At 39.4% G+C, this 22099-nt stretch overlaps 1 protein-coding gene across 5 annotated transcripts in view; it reads right to left on the reverse strand.

The window, feature by feature from the left end:
- The window catches only part of LOC140464531 (CREB-binding protein-like), a 204739-nt gene that overhangs the window by 27575 nt on the left and 155065 nt on the right, over positions 1-22099 (reverse strand). For all 5 annotated transcript variants that reach the window (XM_072559707.1, XM_072559706.1, XM_072559704.1 and 2 more), the window contains exons 23-27: positions 17351-17418; positions 3909-4059; positions 2394-2540; positions 1955-2068; positions 492-657 (exon numbers count right to left, since the gene is read on the reverse strand). In XM_072559707.1, coding sequence (XP_072415808.1) covers positions 492-657; positions 1955-2068; positions 2394-2540; positions 3909-4059; positions 17351-17418 — 646 coding nt within the window. The remainder of the gene's footprint in view (positions 1-491; positions 658-1954; positions 2069-2393; positions 2541-3908; positions 4060-17350; positions 17419-22099) is intronic.

Below are 22099 nucleotides of genomic sequence, written 5' to 3' on the forward strand. Positions count from 1 at the left end.
CTTTAACCTGGCAAAAAAGTGTCAGATAATTGTATTTTGTGAATCTCTCTGCCTGATTATATTATCAAAAAGCAGTGAATATTACAAGTTGTTAAGGACCATGTGAAGTGTAATCTGCAATTTGCCCTGACCCTTGGTAAGATGGAGAACATGTGTCTGCCTGAACCAGACATGTTAATTATACAGATATTTTTAGCAGTTTGTCCAGATAGGATTTTCAGTTTTCCAAATAAAATAATTTTTATACGACTAGGGGCACCTTTCACAGAAATCTTTCCTGCATAGACCTGAAAAGTGAAACGCCATTTCACCTTCTAAGATCAAGATGAAGTCAAGCAGTTTAGGAAAGCGTACCTTTGAATACTATAGTTATACAAACGAACAGTGGGTGGCATCACAAATTACTATCACACTGAAGGGATTGAACTACTTTAGAGGCTGCGTGAAATATTTTTAAAACCTTAGGATGAAAACAGAACTTCAGAACAAACCTTATAATCATGAATGATTCGCTCAGCAAAAGCTTTATCCAGCATTTTCTTGTACCATTCCTGCAATCGTTTGGGTTTGGGGATTTTCTGATCTGCTGGGTGGCAGTGAAAGATGTAATCGTCACCTTCACTGGGAGGGCAAGCCCAGATATGGCCCTGTGTAAAGCTGTGGGAAACAGAACAAAATGAACTGTTACGGCAATAACCTAAATCACAAGAAAAACAGCAAAGAGATTTACTGATTTCAGTTTAAGTTCAAAATCAAAAACCTTAACTGTAAATAACAAAATGTAATTACTGTGAATTTTGGAAATCTGAAATTGACACAAAATGCTGGAATTATTCAGCAGGTGAAGCAGCAGTTATAGGAAGAGAAAGAGAGTTAAAATTTCAGAACGATAAAACTTGCATCAGAATTAAAAGGAACAGATACATTAAAAAGTTTAAAGCAATGGAAAGAGGGAAGGTGAAAAAAGAAAAGGAAAAGCCTTTGATCAGGTGAAAGGCGCAAGAGATTAAATGAAAAATAGATAACTTTTAAAGATACTCAATGACTGAGAACCTAGAATTCTTAGGGTACAGAATTCTAAGAATGACAAAGAAATTTCTTCTCACCCTCTGTCCTAAATGGTTGACCCCTTATCCTGAGACGAAGAACTGGGGCTTTAGACTGTTCAAGGAGAAAGTGAGGACTGCAGATGCTGGAGATCAGAGCTGAAAACGTGTTGCTGGAAAAGCGCAGCAGGTCAGGCAGCATCCAAGGAACAGGAGAATCGACATTTCGGGCATCAGCCCTTCTTCAGGGATCACTTCCTGAAGAAGGGCTGATGCCCGAAACGTCGATTCTCCTGTTCCTTGGATGCTGCCTGACCTGCAGCGCTTTTCCAGCAACACATTTTCAGCTTTAGATTGAAAGGAGTTTTTTGGGTGAACAATGTGCAAAATGCTGTCAAATATAACTTTGCAAAGCTAAAAATTTATTGCTTCTGTAGTTTGTAGCCACCATCACAAAATCTGCTGTTATGGTAGGTCTGGCCAGTCTGGTTTGTGGCACCGTCACACAATCACTGCAGCTCAAGAGATGATTAAGACTGGTACCGCTTACCTGGATAAACCGAAGCATGAAGTATAGGAGTTGGGAGGTCATGTTGTGCCGTACAGGACATTGGTTAGGCCACTTTTGGAATACTGTGTGCAATTCTGATCTCCTTCCTATCGGAAGGATGTTATGAAACTTGAAAGGGTTCAGAAAAGACTTACAAGAATGTTGCCAGGGTTGGAGGATTTGAGCTATATGGAGAGGCTGAATATTCTGGGGCTGTTTTCCCTGGAGCGTTGGAGGCTGATGGGTGACCTTACAGAGGTTTATAAATCATGAAGGGCCAAACTTATATGCATTTTTTCCCCAGTTACATAAAGACAAATAAATTACAAAGTTCAGCTTTTATTAAGATCAAACTTACCCAAGTTTTTTCACATATTCCAGATAACCAATTAAGATTTCATGATAAACTGCAGTTCGGAGGCATCTTGGGCGGAAGAAGTGAATACTGTCGAGGTAAGATATGTACACACGTCTGCAAAATTGTATAAGAATAACAGAATCAGCCACTAGCTTGGGATTAGAAAGGCCATGTTCTTCATTCATTAAAATAAATACTCGCCTTATGGGGCCAAAATAGAGCGAGTACCAGTTTAAAATACATGTTTCTCCTGCAACAAAAATTATCTTTGCTGGTGATTCGATCAGTTTTAATCATACTTACCCACTCTTTTAACAAAGATGAAATTTTTATTTTTCTATTGTGAAAACTGCTACCATTACAAACAGAGGAAAAAAGGGAACTAAAACAGACTCTCCAAATAATTTCCTAAGATACTGAGTGCACAGTTTCACACTACCTTGTATTAGGAGTTGGACAGTCTGATCCATATTCCTGTACATGCATTCCAAAGAAGCAGACATCCACACCATCAATCTCCTCAAAAGCAAAAAGTGCTTTGGTTCTATACGGAAAGGTCTCTGACATTTCACCTGTGTCCACAAACCTGAAACAAGAAAAGGGCCATCTTTATGCACAATCTGAAGGGTGGACACATTAGAACACAATACTGGATTAGTGGTGCTGGAAGAGCACAGCAGTTCAGGCAGCATCCAACGAGCAGCGAAATCGACGTTTCGGGCAAAAGCCCTTCATCAGGAATAAAGGCAGTGAGCCTGAAGCGTGGAGAGATAAGCTAGAGGAGGGTGGGGGTGGGGCTTTTTACCTTGTTTTTACCTTTTACATTAGAACACAATCCTCTCAGCTGCAGATGCAAAAGAAAATCTACTGGTTAACAAACAAAACAAGCCAAAGCAGAGTAGGAATTGAAAAAATTGTATCAGAACTCCAACTTATATTGATGCAAAAGGTCAGAAAGTGAAACATGCTTTGAGTTTATTTTCTCCTCCACATTAGTAATTTACACATTTACAAAAGTAAAGCTGGAAGTTAAATGTAGGCTTCATACATCAATGGGTCTAGTTAATCTTATGAATCCAAAATCAACACCCAGCAGGCAATGTAGCAACATCACAACTGTGCCTTATTTTAAAAAAAACTTTCTCAGACTTAGACCATCTGCACAACTGTGTTTTCCAATTCTTCCCCTTCTTTACCAATGCTACTTCCAATTTACCCAGTTTGCTCGAAATTCCATGTCACTCATTGTTTGCTCTCTCTAATCCTTTCCACTCAACTCATGACCATCTATTCCTTTATCCGGCCTATTTTCACACTAACATCAGACTCATTGCCTTTCTTAAATCCTTCTCTTCAAAACTGACACCATCTTCTCTCAAGAAATTCATTTTAACCCATCAGTCCTCCAGCAATGATACCACATTTGACTTTACTTTCCTTTCAAAGCTCCTCAAACACATCATTGTGTATTAATTAAGTATTCAACTGGACATTAACTGAGGATTCACGTTGCTTATTCATATGGGACCAGGCTGAAACTTGTGTTGGAAGTAGACAATATTTAATGTCTAATAAAAACTTTAAACATATAAATATTTGGTGCACTATTCTAGTTTTCACATCACCTGGTGACCGAAGTTCTAACATTTACCACAATCCCAGGGCAGTAACCATTCCACTCAAAATCCCAGTTGACTCATCTCTGCCCTGAATTGAAATGAATGGATTAGTTCTTACATCATCCCTCCTTGTCCTATCTGTTATTCACCTGTTATCATCACCACCTCCTGATCTACAAGGTGCCTCTCAACACCATCATCTGCAAACACCAGTTTAACTTCCACGAGTTTTGTCTGGCAGAAATTAATTATAAAACTCACCAGGTAACCATATTTTTCATTTCGTTATATATGGAGAATAAATTTAATAACTTTCATATGTTCCCTTTACTTGCCTGCTTTTCATTCCTGGTTTAACTTCCACAGTTTTATCAGAGCTGGATACCACACGAACATATACTTCGCCTGCTTCAGGATGATTCTGGCGTCGCAGAAATTTGTTCACTCTGTCTTCTAAATGATTCCCTAACCTGGTTGTTTGTAATCCTATGAACAGAAACAATATAAGCAAATATGAGAAGCAGAATGAAATCCAGTTTACAATCTGCCAATTTCTCAAGTTATTAGTTATTACTATCAACAATAATTAGTTGATAGTAAGCAATATCATAATTGAAGTACGACAGCCACATTGTACAAGATCGAAAATCTAATCAGCACATATTTATGCAACAGAATCTTTTGTCCCTGTTGAGGACAAATTGGGAGATAGCCATTTTATAGAAGGGTAAAGGCTTCCCTCATGATTCCTATGCAGTCAAGCAATCCTATCAAAGAGAATGCAACAGCACCATATCCCCAACAGCTCCTGCTAGTTCAGCCTGGTCTGACTCACTTCAAGATTCTAGTATTACTTCCCATAACGAGCAACCAGCCAGATAGATATGAGTTTTCAAATCAATAATGAAAGCCTGCACTGAGATTGGGTAAAAAAAAGAGTTTAATCAATTTTCTGAAAGATGAAGACTGCAGGTAAAGTTCTGCCATGCTATTTTACACAGGATAACAATTACTGCATTAACTATGTAAAGTAGCAGTGTAATATGGCATGAAAACAGACCCTTTGGTCCAATGAGTCCATGACAACATAATCACAAGCTAAACTAGTCCCACCTGCCTGTGCTTGGCCCATATCCCTCAAAACTTTCCTTATTCATGGTACTTATCTAGATGCCTTTTAAAGTTGTAACTGTACTTCCTCTGTGTTTTTCAAAAAGATACCCTGGTCTTTTTAAAAAGTTTCCTCCTCTCACCTTAATAATATGGAGAAAGTGAAGACTGCTGATGCTGGAGATCAGAGTCGAGAGTGTGGTGCTGAAAAAACTAAGCACGTCAGGCAGTTTCCGAAGAACAGGAGAATTGACGTTTTGGGCATAAGCCCTTCACCAGGGAGGGCTTACGCCCGAAACGTCGATTCTCCTGCTCCTTGGATGCTGCCTGACCTGCTGTGCTTTTCCAGTACCACTCTCTCGACTCACCTTAAACAACATGCCCCCGAGTCTTGAAGCTCTCCACCCTAGGGAAAAGTCACCTGCCATTCACCTTATCAATACCCTTCAGGATTTTATAAAGCTCTATAAGGTTACCTCTCAAGCTCATACACTCCAGTGAAGAAAGTCCCAGCCTATCTAGCCTCCCATTGTAACTCAAACCTTCCATTCCCTGCAACATCCTGGTAAATCTTTCTAGCTTAATATCCTTCTTTTAAGATGACAACCAAAACTGGACACAGTACTCCAGAAGAGACCTCACTAACGTCCTGTATAACCCCAACATAACCTCTCAACTCCGATACTCAAAGGTCTGAACAATGAAGGTAAGCATGCTAAATAAATGCCTTTTTAACCACCCTATCTATGTGTGGGATATAAACGTCAAAGAATTATGTATCTGGACCCCTCAGTCTCTCTGCAACACCACCTAAGGCCCTACTTTTAATTGTATAAGCTCTGCCTTTGTTTTACCAAAATGTAATTCCTTGTGTTTATCCAAATTAAACTTCATCCGCCAGTCTTCAACCCCATTGACCCAAATGATAGATATCTTTGTAATCTTAGATAACCTTCTTCACTGTACACTATACCATCAATTTTGGTGTCACCTGCAAACCTTCTAACCATGCCTTCTTTAATTCTCATCTGAATCATTTGTATATATGACAAACAAAAAAGTGGATTGAGCACTGATCCATGTGGAACACTGCTGGTCATGGGCCTCCAGTCTGAAAAACAACCCTCCACCATCACACTGTCTCCTGCTACTAAACCAATTTTGTATCTAATTGGCAAGTTCATCCTGGATCCCATGTGATCTGACTTTACTCATCAGTCTACCATGTGGAATCTTGTCAAAGGCTTTACTAAAGTTCAAGTAAACACTATTCTCATCAACCTTCATGGTTACTTCCTTAAAATAATCAATTAAGTTTGAGAAACACAATTTCCCTTGCCCAAAACCATGCTGAATATTCCTAATCATTCCTTGCCTCTCCAAATGCATATAAAACCTTCCTTTCAGAAACACTTCCATCAACTTACCCACCACCCAGGTCAGACTCACAGGTCTATAGTTCCCAGGCTTCTCCTTACATCCCTTCTCAAGGCACTACATAAGCCACTCCAGTCATCCGGCACATGACTTGCAGTTATACAAATATTGCTGCAGGAGCCCCCCGCAATTTCCTCCCTAACCTCTCATGTCTTAAGATACACTAGATCAGGTGGAGATTTATCCACCTTTATATTTAAGGCTTCCAGCCTTCCCCTTCTGTAGTGTGAATAGTTTACAAAACATCAATATTTATTTCCGAGTTCTCTAGTGTCCATTTCTTTCTCCACAGTAAAAACTGAGAATTTAAAATGCATATTCTTCACTCAAAGGATTTCACTGAGTGGTAGTCATTAATTGTTAATCAGAACCCATTTTTAATTCAACCATATAACATTTGATAACCTACGGCAATATCCTCTATATATTATTTTAAATGCATACTGCTAAGAATAAATGTAATTTGGCTGAGGTTAAGTTTAAGCTTGACTTAAACTCTGAAAAGGAATTTATTTCAAGTTTTGTGGACTTATCTGGGACGTTTACTGTGGAAAATGGAAATTTTTCTTTAAATAAGACTTCCTCGAAATCTCAGGTATGACGATAACTGCTTAAACCCAGCCAAGACTGGTCTGAACAGTGATTGGCTTGGAGAGGTTCTTGTTTCATCTGGTTCAATTGGAGGAAGGTCCGAGAACAACAGAACGTCCTGTGTTTTATCATTTTTGCCTTCAGGAATAATTCATAGATCAAAGTTATTTTCTTCTAGAAAGTAAATCTCTACAGAGAAATCCTTTTCTCTCTAGTGTTTTGTGCAGAGTGAACACACGCATTATGTTCGAGTTTGCGTTTTTGAAGTTATTTAGAGGGATAAACACTTATACTTCTACATTACTTACTGAATGAATGGTGATCATTTATTACATCTTTACTGAATATTTTTGCTTTGATAATAAACTCAATTGTGTTTATTAAGAAGCCTCGTTCAAAGATCATTTTGCTTAAAGCTAGCTAAGAAGAAGCTGCCTGAGTGATTGATGTCATTTCTGTAAAGAAAAAGTCATCTACATTGATTAAGGTGATTCTCATTTGTTCTTTTCAAAGAATGACTTACAGAATATTTCTTGAGGAAACTGTCTCTGCAGGACTTCAGAGACTGTGCATAATTAGTGACGTGATCCCCACATGCCATAACATTAGGGATTGTTCTAGATTAGGTATTTAATTAGTTATCATGGTAACTGGAAAAGGTATTTTTATTTTATGGTGTGACCTGTGGTGCAGTGGGACTAGAGTATTAGTGCACTCCAGCTATAACCCCTAAGTCTTATAGTAACTTGTCTCTAAGCCACTTTGTTTTATATTCCAAAACAGTTGGTTGCAAGGAACAGGAGATCAGGCATAAGATGCAGAAATTTCTTTGATATGATATAATGTTCCCATTCATATCAGACTGGAGTGGAAGTGGAGAGGAATGGTGCCAAGAACTAGCTGACCTCGAGGAAAACTAGCTAAGAAGAAGCTGCCTGAGTGATTGATGTCATTTCTGTAAAGAAAAAGTCATCTACATTGATTAAGGTGATTCTCATTTGTTCTTTTCAAAGAATGACTTACAGAATATTTCTTGAGGAAACTGTCTCTGCAGGACTTCAGAGACTGTGCATAATTAGTGACGTGATCCCCACATGCCATAACATTAGAGCAACAGACACTGAAACATCCCAGACTTGATCCCTTTGTCTTCAAGAATAATCCATTGGCCAAAGTGACTTTTGTTTTTAAAACAATAATCTCTGTAGATAAATCATTTTATCTCTTTTCTTCTAGAATGTGCCTTTGTTTTCGATGATACTAAAAGGATAAGCATTCCTATTACTGACTATGTAAGTTAACCAATTATTGCACCTTTACTGAATAAATTGTATTTTATCAATAAACTCATTATTTTGTTATTAAGAAACTGGTTGATAGAACTTTTTGTTTAACTGGGCATCTTGGCAGTTGGAAAAACTACTTTTATTTATATTCCAACCAATGGAGCAGTGGGACGAGGGCAATATTGTACTTTTTCAGCTTCTGTGGGTAACATTAAAAAGAAGGGGCTTAAATGGGATATTCAATTACAACATTGTTTAATTGAAAAAGTGGGGCATTTATAACTGGAAAAAGATGAATTCATCAGGTTCTTCATACTTTAATTTTTGCAAACTGGTTTTGACAGTTGCAAGACTCTTCCGTCAGTGAAAGATTTATTCATGAATGATTTGCAATGTATAACTAAGGTGAAGCTAATTGAACTGCCTAGAATATTGGTGCTGGAATCACAGAATTTTGCAGTACAGGAGGAGGCCATTTGACCCATCATGTCTGTGCCAGCTCCTAGAAGAGCTACCCAGCTAGTCCCACTCTCCAGCCCTATTTTTGTAGCCCACAACTTCACTTTCAAACATATATACCAAACTCTGAGTTAGAGTTATAAACAGCTAGGGAAGCTGATGTAATTGAGGTAAAAGCCCATCATTCGAAGAATATCAACATAAATCAGATTAGATTTGATTTATTATTGTCATACATACTGTGTTTGTGCAAAGTTCGAGTTTGGTGTTTAATTGGGATTCGAGTCCCCGTGATGAGTAAAGTGAGAAAGGGGTTAAAGAATGGTGAAATTTGAGACTCAAGTCTTTGTTCAGGGGGAAGACAATAGCTTGGACTGTGGCGCCATGTGGTCCGCTGAGAGGGCTTTCTCGTTTTGTAAGTGTTACTTCAGTGAGATGATGCCAAAAAAAAACGAGAAACGCTGAAATTAAGGTTGTACGAATACCTGGGTCAGAAAAGGAAGTTTCAATGTAAGTTTGCCATGCTGAGAGTGTTTGAATTTTAAATACTTTGGTTTGTTTGATTTTAGGACCATTGATCGTTGTTTATAATTGAATTGTTTAAGCAGTACAATTTAGAAGTTTATGGATTGTATAAAACTTGATAATGTCATACTGGCAGACACAATTTAGTGTAGTTAAATGTGTGACTGCCTTCATATTGATAACCACCTTGGCAAAAAAGGAATGAGTGGAAATGTAAAGATACTTTCAGCAGCTAACATCATCTCTAGAATTTCTCCATTCACAGGTAAAGCATACCTTCAGACCACTGCCTGCCCCTCCACAACCTGTTCCAACAGACTCAATCAGTTCCCCAGTCATGAGCATGAAAAGTGAAGTTAACAACAGTGAAGAGGAGGTCTGTACATTTTTTGTCAGTGGCCTTCCTACAGACATTAAACCACATGAGCCTTACCTTGTCTTTAAGGGATATGAAGGTTCACTGATTATGCTTACATCACAACAGTCATTTGGCTTTGTTACATTTAACAGCACAGCAGGAGCAGAAGCAACAAAGAATGCTGTGTTTGCCTAGTCTGCTGCTGCAGTCATGCTCAGATGTGCTGGTATCCTCCATCTGAAATATCTCCGAAAGGTCGGAAGTTTCGTCAGTTTTGTTAAGTACTTAACTGCCCTTACCCAAGAATTCAGATTTCTCCATAAGGTGGTGTGCAGAAGAACAGACTGAATTTTGTTTTCAGGTTGGACTTTACTAAAAGAGACTTTGGAGAACTGGCTCGTTTCCACTCGACTTGGAGGGCATGGACTAGTCATTAAGGACTGTGGATTTATGAACTTTACTGGTGAATTTTTTTTCCACATGGGAAGATTCTTCAAGTTCTATTTATTGTAAGTGGCTAGTAATTTTTTCTGTTGTAATCATTGTATGCTGTGTGTCAATAACTTGCTTAAAGACTGGCTGCCAGAGTCTTATAAAATTGATGCCATTGGTCATCATGAAATGATAAAAGGAGGGAATGAGAATGTGTATAGGGTATAAGCAGGTAGGGAAAGAGTGAAGTTTTGTGAAACTCAACTGAGCATGACTCAGATCAGATAGGAACCTGTTGTTAACAATGGAGTGCTGGAGGCAAAGGTAGTAGGTTAACAAGGTGGAAAAGCATTCATTATGTAGAGCTATTTAACAATATTGGAAACATTCAATATGCAAGGTCACTTTAACAAGGTGAAAAGTATTTGTTATGTGAAGCGAGTTAAGGTTAAGAACGTCCACTGTGCAACAGCAGATGGCTTAATCTTTACTATTGACACTTGCTGATGGCAACGGTAAACCAAACAATATGTATGTTGCCTTGTCTGGATGTTCCTCCCTGTAAAATGATTATATAATTCAGTAAGAAACTGATGTTCGAGAGAAAAGACTGAGAACTCATGTCTCTGTGCACAAAGGGGGACGTTCTCTCTATCTCCAGAGCCTGGAATAAAGCTGAAGGAGGTAAAACAGCATTGTGCCTGAGTGTTTTGCTTCGACTGAGGGGGGAGCGGGACGACATACTGAGATACAGTGAAAAGTATTACTTTGCATACTATTCAGGCAAATCATACCTTACGCAAGTAATTGATGGCAATAGATGGTGAGTCAATGAAATCAGCAAGAATTCAACTGCAGTTGAAGCAGTTTGAAATAGAAATGGAAATTTATTGCCAGGTGGTGATGAGCAGCCTTCTTGAACTGCTGCAGACATGGAGAAGTGGGAACACACACAGTCCTGTAAGGAAGTGGTTAGCACTGCTGCCTCACAGCGCCAGAGACCCGGGTTCAATTCCCACCTCGGGCGACTGACTGTGTGAAGTTTGCACGTTCTCCCCGTGTCTGCGTGGGTTTCCTCCGGGTGCTCCGGTTTCCTCCCACAGTCCAAAGATGTGCAGGGTCAGGTGAATTGGCCATGCTAAATTGCCCGTAGTGTTAGGTAAGGGGTAAATGTAGGGGAATGGGTGGGCTGCGCTTCGGCGGGTCGGTGTGGACTTGTTGGGCCGAAGGGCCTGTTTCCACACTGTAAGTCTAATCTAATCTAATCTAAAGATTTTGACTCTGCAACAGTGAAGGGACTGTGATAAAGCTCCAAGTCAGGATACTGGAGCTTGAAGGGGAAAATTCAGGTGAAGGTGCCCATGTAGCTGTTGCCCTTGTCCTTCTAGGTGGTAGAAGTCATGAATTTGAAAGAAGCTTTTAGAGGAGCCTGGATGAGTGACTGCAGCACATCATGTACATCTTAAACCAGATGGCTGGGTCTGAATCAAGCAGACTGCTTTGTCCTGGATGGTGTCAAGTTTTGAGACTGTTGTTGGAGCACAGATCTAGGCAAGTCAATAATATTTCATTACATGCCATACTTGTACTTTGTAGACACTGGGGAGACAGATGTTGCTCACTGCAGAATCCCAAACCTCTGACTTGCTCCTATAGGGAAATTATTCATTTGGCTGAAACAAAAATTGCAATAGCTGGCAAAACTCAGGTCTGGCAACATCTGCGGACAGAAATCAGAGTTAACCTTTCAGGCTGAATGTCACTCGACCAGAAATGTGAGATTTCTCTCCACAGATGCTGCCAGACCTGCTGAGCTTTTCCAGCAACTTCTATTTTGGTTTCTGATTTACAGCATTCGCTGTTCTTTTCATTTTTCTTTATATGGCCGTCCAGTTCAGTTTCTAGTCAATGGTAACTGAATGTGTGTTGATAATGATGGATTCAGCAATACAATTGCTATTGAACATCAATGGTTAGATTTTTTTTGGTGGAGACAGTCATTGCTTGGTACTTACACTGTGCGAACATTAAATGTCTGCTATCAGTCCAAGCCTGCATGCTGTCTTGGTCTTGCTGTACATGGACACAGACTGCTTCAAATCTAAGCTGTGAATAGCACAAAACATTGTGCAATCAGCAGCAATAGTCCTAACTCTGAACTTATGATAGAGGGAAGGTTATTGACAAAGCAATTGAAAAAGTGTAGGCCTAGGACGTAACTACCTGGAAGAACTCCTGCAAAGTCCTTGGGCTGAGATGATTGACCTACAACAACCACAACTATCTTCCAATTATCAAACTGAAGTTGAAGCTGAAGGAGTTCTGGAATATTTGTATGTGAAAAAGGGGATTCTAATGAAGTGAAGTGGAGACCTGCTCATAAACCTGCAGACAAGGAATGGATGGTGGTTCACCAGATAGTGACACCACCTAAGTATCATCAAGAAATATGAGTGATAACCCGTGAAGATATACAAGTTGATATTTGCACTGGTCAGGTCTTTACAAGGATGTGGTAAAACATACGATGTACGTCAGGATGTGGGAAAGCTACATGCGGTCAAAGTTACATGCTTAAATTGTATACCGGTTTTTGAGGAACTGTGTAGTGGGGTGGTGGTGGATTGTGTGGGACTCTGATAAAACAAAAATGGGACACTAATTTATCTGTATTATCAAAGGATTTGGCTATTCAATTCCCAGAGATCATATCCTTAAGAAGAATTACGTCTAAGGCAAGGTTAGAAAAGTTAGCTCAGCTCTTCAGTCAAATCATGGTTCCAATTTAGTATCTAAATTTTTTCAGTATGTTATGAGTAGTCTGAGTATAAGTGCTAAAGCCTTCAGCATATAGCCCAGACACAAGGAGCTTTAGAAAGGTACCAAACAATCAACCGTATGCCCTGATCATCATGTTATGAATATCCTCATCATTGGCACAAAAATGAATTATGACAATGCTTCAACGGAAGGTGCAGTGATGATGTTATCCAGCACAGTGACTAAACGCCTGCATACTAACCGATTAGCTTGGCGGGCAAACCAACTATTGTAACTTGAATTTCTTTTGTCATTCAGACAGAATTCATTAATCTACTAGTTTTAGCCCCTTTAAAACAACAGGCCTAAAAAGCATCCCAAATCCCAAACATTTCAACTGGGGACCATGTTTTAGTCCTTTACAAAGTGAACGACTGGAAGGATGGTCCAGTGGTTCATATAAGGTAGTTAAAAGAATTAGTAAATTGATTCCCATAAAAAGAATCAGCTTCACGTCAGAATCTGTGTTGCATTAATATGTTGAAGCATCATCACCATCAAGTGTTGGATATGCAAATACAGGTGTGTCAGGTTGTAAGCACAGTGGAGGATGAAAGTAATAGGAGGAGGACTGGACATTTTCCAGATTTAACCACCTACTATCCAAACAGCTAACACTAAATTGTTAGGAAAGATATACATCATGCTTTCATATTTAGAAGCAAAAGAACAAAAAGACCTAACAAAGTTACTCTTTAAGTTTAATGGAGTCTCTAGGGACAAACTAGGGTGTGAAGGTTTAGCCACATATGTTGTAATATAGGAGGATATATCCTTATCATCTAGGCTGAAAGAATTATGGTCAGGTGAAAGCAGAAATCCAATATACATTTGAAAATCATCGAATTAAACCCCTCAAAGCAGTTGGAGTTTCCAGTAATATTAGTACTGAAGCCTGATGGTTCAATCTAATTCTGCATCAACTACAGAAAGGCAGACTCCTACTCAATTCCTTAATAGGAGTGGTAGTGCTAGATTTCTCCAAATTAGTTTTATCAATGAGATAGGGGTAAGGTCCTTTAACATTCAGAGGTGAGGAGATATCTGCCTTTGCAAATGCAGATAGTCTTATTCAATGCTTAGTATACTATTGGGTCTTAAAAAAAAGTTCTTTAGCAACTGTCCACAGACTGACCGAGCAAGTGGTAGACAGTGTTCCTCATGGAATAGTTTATCTCAATGACATATTCAGTGTCAGAAAGGAAGACACCTTGAAACAATTAGAAGTTTTGTTTAGAAAATTACAATTGGCTGATTTGGTGATAAACCTTGTCATAGTGAACTTACAGAAGTATGAGAAACTTACACAGGATGTATCGTTGAGCAAAGACAACTGCTGCAAAGAATACCAAGTACAAACATTAATGGAGCTCCCTGATTCTTTAGCTAAACGGAGGATTTTAGAATTTTTAGAATTAGAATCCCAACAATATGGAAATAGGCCCTTCAGCCCAACAAGTCCACACCAACCCTGCGAACAGTAACCCACCCTGACCCATTCCCCCTGAATGATGCACCTAACCTACACATGATGGCAATTTAGCATGGTCAATTCACCTAACCAGCACATCTTTGGCCTGTGGGAGGAAATCAGAGCATCCAGAGGAAATCCATGCAGACACAGGGAGAACGTGCAAACTCCACACAGACATTAGCCTGAGGCTGGAATTGAACCTGCATCCCTGGCGCTGTGAGGCAGCAGTGCTCACCATTAAGCCACCGTGCTGCCCTGGTTTTTGGGTGTGTGAGGGTTTTATTACAAATTTCAGCATTAAAACTGCCCACTGACAAATTTTCCTGAAAAGAAAGTCAAGGGAGTACCAGGCATCTTTTAAGAAGTTGAAAACAGTATTAATCCATGCTGGCTACACAAAACTTCAATCAATGCTTTAAGCACCAATTGATGCTAGTGATTGGGAGTGAGTGCATTCTATTATAAGAAAATGGGCTAAGCATAGAGAAGACAGGAAGGTACTTTTCTGGAAAACTAAACAGACACGAAAGGAAATCCTGCTACTAGTTCTTAAACATTTTGAAGGATATACCTGCCATAGTTACAGAAAGACATTGGCACATATTGATTATAACCTCAAAGCCACTGTGGAAAAATGTAAAAACAAAAATGTCAGACTATTTTGACAGAGATGCTTTTCCAGTCTTATCTTTCAAAGACTATTCTTAATACAAGGAAAAACAATGGAGTGGCCAATGCTTTGTCAAGAATGCAATCTCATTAGAGGTATGTAAGCATCAGAGATAATCACACAGGTTACATATAAAGTGTGTGTGAATGGCTTAATTTTAAAGTATACATTTTCCCGTGAAATACACTGAAAAACAGAATTTCATTTTTCCAAGGGTGGAGGTTTTATGAAGATGTTTTATATTGAATATTGTTTGAAAGACTTATGAGTTGAAGAACTGTGGAAATGGGAACTTAATTCAAGTTTTATAGACATACTTAAAATGGCTCGCTTAAAAGAGGTCACTCAATCTAAAAAAAATGCGAGTAATAACTGCTTCACTAGCTATAGAGCCTAGATTAGAGTGGTGCTGGAAGCACAGCAGGTCAGGCAGCATCCGAGGAGCAGGAAAATCGACGTTTCAGGCAAAAGCCCTTCATCAGCATCTGTAGTACCAACCCAGTTTGCTGAGGTTGTTTTGAACAGTGACTACTTGGACAAGTTCTTGTTTTTCTGAGTCAATTAGAAACAATTCTGCTAAGAACAAGCTGGGTTGGAGGAAGTTGCGTAAGTGGGAGCTTGCTAAGAACTAATTGAATTGAGGGAAGCATGCAGTGAAGAAACTGCTTAGATGATCTCTTCCATTTCTGAAAACAGATTCAGGGTAAAATCTATTTGTTCTTCTGAAATAGTGATTAAAAAAATCTCTGCGGAATGTATTTCTTGAGCAAGCTCTCAGCATGCATGATCAGTAACATACCTACATTCAAGGGAGGCAATGGCCTTGTGGTATTATCGCTGGACTGCTAATCCAGAGGCCCAGATAATGTTCTGAAACCTGGATTCAAATCTTTCCATGGCAGATGCTGTAATTTGAATTCAGTAATAAAAAAAATCCGGAAACAAGGTTCTAATGATACTAAAACCCATCGCTCATTGTCAGGAAAACCCATATGGATCACTAATGTGCTTACTCCAGACCCACAGTAGTGTGGTGGACTTTTAACTACTCTCCGTGCAATTAGGGATGGTCAATAAATGCTTCCCTTGCCAGTGATGCCCTCATCCCGTGAATGAATAAACAGAAGTGTCAGAACATCAAAGCAACAGACTTCAAAATATCCAATCCTTTTGTCTTCAAGAAAATCCACTAATCAATAAAATTGGTCATATTGGTAACTAGAAAAAGTATTATTTTATGTTGTGATTAGTAGCATAGTGGGACTAGAGTGACAATGCAGTCATAGAGTCAAACAGCACAGAACAGACCATTTGGTCCAACCAGTCCATGCTGAACATAATCCAAACTAAACTACGCTCACCTGCCTGCTCCTGGTCCCTATCTCTCCTAAACTTTCCTATTCATGTATGGATCCAAATTTTAACATCCACTCAAGCAGACAAATATAGCCTCGTTTAACATCTCCTTCAAATCACAACACCAGTCTGTGCAGTCAGTAATTCAGTGGAGTGCCATTGCTGATTTTTCAAGCCCTCTAGGAGGACATGAGCCTGGAACATGATGATTCAGAGGTTGGTGTGCTATCAACTGAGCCATAGCTAACTCACTTGAAATAGGAAACTAAACTACATGATTTTCAATGGCATTGCCTGTATTTTAACATTTAGGAAAGGAGGGAAATTGTTTCCTTTCCATACAACCTGGAACACGAGTAGGTTTTAACCCCCTGAACCAGTTCCACCCATTTAATAAGATCCTGGTTGATCTGATTGTAATCACAAATCCACATTCTCACCTACATATGAAAGCCCTTCACTCCCTTGCTTACCAAAAGTTTATCCACCTCTGCCTTAAAAATATTCAAAGACTAATTTCACTGCCTTTTCAGAAATGGAATTTCATAGACTCATGCCCCTCAGAGATTAAAAAAAGCTCATCTCATCTGTTTAAAATGGGCAACCCTTGCTTTTAAACAATGACTCCACTTTTAGATTCTCCCACAGGAGTAAACATTTACTCTAAATCTGTCCTGTCAAGTCCCCTCAGGATGATACATGCTTCAAACAAGTCATATATTACTCTTCTAAACTCCATGTGATACAAACTTAGTCTGTCTAATGCTTCCTAAAAAGACAACCTAGCCATTTAAGGCATTAGAATGGCACACTTTCTCTGAACTGGTCAATATAATGATATCCTTCCTTAGGAAAGGTGACCAATATTGAACAAAGTACTCCAGATGCAGTCTCATCAGTGCAACGTAAGGAGAACTTTCCCAAGTTCTTTTTACAACTTAAACGGTCCATTTTTCAACCTGTTTTAAATTTTCGTTTCAATTTGTTTCAGCCTGTCAATAAAACGTACTCTAACATTTACCCAACAAAGTCATATACAGATTTTGCTCGAAGACTCTTAATGTTTTTATTTATCGACTCTTCAGAATACAAAGATGATGAAAGGCAAAAATGGAATCTAATGAGCAGTAGCATTTTCATTTTGAATAATAAGTACTTTTGAAGATTTACAAGTTCTAAACAAATCATTTTAGCTGCCAATTAAATGTTGGTGACATCAGTTCCCTATTGAAAGGCTTAAAAAGGATATGAATACTTACTTTTGGAGCTGAATTTGTTCTCTTTCCTGGTTTTACCAGCTTTCTTCAAGCAATTGTCACAAACAAAGCTGTAGAAAGAAATTTAAAACCAAAAATAGAAGTTTGCACACAAAATGCTTGCTTACATGGTTAAGTTCTGCAGGTAGTTATCATCAAAAAGACAAAAACTAAATCTTTAAATAAGCTAGTTTTCTACAAAACAATTATGTGCACTACACTGATTAATTTATTTATTTATTCATACTTAAGATATTATTAGGAAATATTGGGTCAGTTAGAAAAAAGGATAACATTAAGAATCCAGCAAAAGTGCAGAGTGATCGATAGAGAGGTAGTAAAAGAGAAATTCACATATTGGGCCCCAAATTAAAGCCCTTCCCTAAGTTGCCTTACCAAATGAGCCTGAGATTGGAGTTGACTGTCTCAACAGTTTTATGGAATTGATTAACAAAGCAAGTACGCAGAGTAGAAACAGCTTACAAGAGTTTCTTGAATATTACAAGACAATTTCAGTGTGGCTTTGCGATCCTTGCATTATCCACAGTTCCAGGCAATTAGTAATGACTGACAAGAAGCTTGGTGACCGAGTAGGCATAGAAACAAAATTAGCCATCACCAGGTAAAACAGTTTCACATGTGTGGGGAGTGGAGGGAGGAATGGGGGAGAAATTGCTTCACCAGCAAGACTACTTATGGAGATTATGTCCCAAACTGACCTGGGCTATTTGAAGACACATGGTAAAACATACAACTTACTTTGAGTCACAAATGGAGAAACGTTGTTACAAAGTCGTACCTTTTTAATTGGTTAAAAAAAACTAGAACATTATTAAAATGAAGAAACCTTAGTGTGGTTGTAAAGGAGAAAGGTTTAAAAGAAATGTTCATTACATTGAACACTCCTGACTGAAATATAATCATGTGACAGGTATTAATTGGGGACTCAATGTGCGTACATATGTATGATTTTGTTAGAAGTGTGGACTGTGTCTCTCTGTAAATACAAGTATAGAGAATGAAGACTAGGCATCATGCCATCCCTCACCACTGCACTCTGCATTTTGACATTGGTAGGGATATTCAATGAGGCAACCACACATTCCATTGTGGGATACACAAATACACATTTATAATTAGACCACAAGATACAGCAGCAGAATTAGTCCCACTGAATCTGCTCCACCATTCAATTATGGCTGCTATGTTACTCAACCCCATTCTCCTGCCTTCTCCCCATAACCCTAATGCTTTCACCAATCAAGAATCTATCTAGTTCAGTCTTAAATGCACTCAATGACTTGGCCTTTACAGCCTTCTGTGGCAATAACTTCCACAGCTGTAACATCCTTTGGCTAAATAAATTCCTTTCATTTCAGTTCTAAAGGGGTGTTCCTTCACTCTAAGGCTGTGTCCTCATTCCTAGTCTCACCCACTAATGAAAATATCTTCCCAACATCCAGGCCTCTCAGTATTCTGGAAGTTTCAATGAGATTCCCCATATACTTCTAACCTCCAATGAGTACAGACCCAGAGTCTTCAACTGCTCCTCATACGAACAAAGAACAAAACAGCACTGGATCAGGAATTCAGCCCATCAAGCCTGTGCCAATTCCTGTTCCTTACTTAGACCTGTTAATTATTGTCCACACATGGTTTCTATCCCTCTGTTCGCCTCCCATTCATGTGTCTATCAAGATACACCTTGAATGTTGCTAACGTGCCTGCTTCCAACATCGCCACCTATAGTGCATTCCAGGCACCCACCGCACTCAAATTTTCCCTGCATATCTCCTCTAAAGTTTCTGCTTCTCACCTTGAACCTGTGCCTTCCTGTAGTTAACCTTTCCACCCTGGGAAAAATTCTGACTATCCATTCTTCAATACAGAACATAGAATATAGAAAAGTACAGCACAGAACAGGCCCTTTGGCCCATGATGTTGTGCCAAGGTTTAATCCTGATGTAAAATATAACAACTTAACCCATGCCCCCCCAAATCAATGCTTTCCACGTGCATGTCCAGCAGTCACTTAAATGTCCCTAATGACTCTGCTTCCACCACTACAGCTGGCAACACATTCCATGCATTCACAACTCTCTGCAGAAAGAACCTACTTCTGACGTCTCCTTTATACCTTCCTCCTAATATCTTCAAACTATGACTCCTTGAACCAGTCAATCCTGCCCTGGGGAAAAAGTCTCTGGCTTTAGACGCTATCTATTCCACTCATTACCTTGTATACCTCAATCAGGTCTATTCGCTTCCTTCTTCTCTCCAGAGAAAAAGGTCTGAGCTTATTCAACCTTTCTTCATAAGGCAAGCCCTCCAGTCCAGGCAACATCCTGATAAACCTTCTTTGCACCCTCTCCAAAGCCTCTGTATCTTTCCTATAGTAGTGCGACCAGAACTGAACACAAGTGTGGTCTCACCAGGGACTTGTACAGCTGTAGCAAAACCTCGCGGCTCTTAAACTTGATCCCCCTGTTTATGAAAGCCAAAACACCATATGCTTTCTTAACAACCCTATTCACTTGGGTGGCAACTTTGAGGGATCTATGTACTTGCACACCCAGATCCCTCTGTTCCTCCACAGGTTGAACTCCAGCTCTGCATCCTGTCTATGTCTATCCTGCTCCTCTGTTCTCGTCATCCAAGGTTCCTTAATCTTACCCCTTCTTACCTGTCTCAGAGGAACAAATCCGTGCATCACTCGCAACAACTGCTCCTTAAATAGTCTCCACATTTCTGCTGTGCTCTTTCTGTGGAACAATTACTCCCAGTCTGTACTTCCCAATTCCTGTCTCATAGCATCATAAATTTCCTTTTCCCCAATTAAATATCTTCCCTCTGTAACTGCTCCTTTCCCTCTCCAAGGCTATGGTTAATGTCTCTCATAATTTTGTAAATCTCTATCAGGTTGCCCCTCAGCCTCCATCTCTCCAGTGCGAACATTCAGAGTTGATACAACCTCTAGTCATTCTAAAACCCTCAAGGCAACACCCTGGTAAACGTTCTCTGCACCCTCTCCAAAGCATCCATATTGTAACCAGAACTGCATGCAATATTCTAAATGTAGCCTAACTAATGTTTTATACAGCTGTAACATAACTTGCCAACTTATATGGTCGATGCCCCAGTCAATGAAGACAAGTGTGCTGTATGCCTTCTTGACTACCATATCCAGGAGTGTTGCTCCTTTCAGGGATCTGTGGACCTGCACATCCAAATCTGATTATCAATACTCCTAAAAGGTTCTGCCATTTATTGTATAATTCACACCTGAATTTGAGCTTCCAAAATTCATCATTTAGCATTTGTCCGGATTAAACTCCATCTGCCATTTCTCTGTCCAAATCCATAATTTATCTATAGTCTGCTGTAACCTGACAATCCACCTTACTATCTGCAACTTCGCCAATTTTGGTGTCATCTGCAACTTTTTAACCAAACCACCTAAATTTTCCTCCGCATCATTTATACATATTACAAAACTATAAAAAAGGACCCACACCTAGGTATTATCTCCAATCTGAAAAGCACCTGTCCACCACTACTGTGTCTTCAGTTTTGTATCCATCCAGCCATCACACCCTGGACACCTTGAGACTCCATCTTTTGTACCAGCCTGCCAGGAGGTACTTTATCAAACGCCTCACTAAAGTCCATGTAGACAACATCCATTGCCCTTCCCTCATCAATCATTCTTGTTACGTCCTCAAAAAACTTAATCAAGTTTGTGATTCATGACCTTCCCCATACAAACTCATGTTGCCTATCACTAACAAATCCACCCGCTTCCAAGTGTGAATAAATCCTGCCTCTCAGCATCTTTTCCAACAGCTTCCACTGATGTCAGGCTCACTAGCATATAATTACCTGGATTATCTCTAAAGGTTTCCCTTCTTAAACAAGGGAACGACATTGGCCATTCTCTAGTCCTCTGGAATCTTGCCTAATGCCAAAGAGGATGCAAAAATGTCTGTTGAGCCCCTAGCTATTTTCTCCCTTGGCTCTCACAGTATCCTACGATAAATTCCATTTGGCTGTGGGACTTGTCTACCTTAACGCATTTCAAGACACCAACGACACCACCACAGAGTATTCACGCATCTTTCCCAAACCTCAACATCTCTCATGTCCCTCTCTTCAATGAATACTGATTCATTAAGGATCTCACCAATTTCCTCTGGCTCCACTCACAATCTCTCTCCTTTCACCTCGAGTGGGCCTACTCTTTCCCTAACTACCCTCTTGCTTCTAATACAAGTATAAAGTGTTGTGCGATTCTCCTTAACCTGGATGGCCGACATTTCATGACCTGTTTTAGCCCTCCTTACTCCCCATTTGAACTCCTTCCTATACTTTCTCTATATTCTTCAAGGACTTCATCTGTTTTTAGTTGCCTTGACCTGAGATATGCTTCCTTTTTTTATGACTAAGCTGATAATTTCCTGTCATCCAAGGTTCCCGAATCTTGCCAATCCTGTCCTTCATTTTCACAGGAACATGCCTGCCCTGTACTCTAATCAACTGGTCTTAAAGGACTCAGATGTGGGTTTAGTCACAAACAGCCACTCCCAATCCACATTCTCCAATTCTCGCCTAATTCAATTATAGTTGGCTTTCTCCCAATGTAATACCTTCATTGAAGGTCCATTCATGTCCTTATCCATAAAGATCTAAAAACTTAAGGAAGTGTGGTCACTATTCCAAAAATGCTCCTAACTGCAACTTTGATCACCTAGCCAG

This window comes from Chiloscyllium punctatum, chromosome 40 (assembly GCF_047496795.1).
Source record: "Chiloscyllium punctatum isolate Juve2018m chromosome 40, sChiPun1.3, whole genome shotgun sequence".
NCBI classification, from domain to species: domain Eukaryota; kingdom Metazoa; phylum Chordata; class Chondrichthyes; order Orectolobiformes; family Hemiscylliidae; genus Chiloscyllium; species Chiloscyllium punctatum.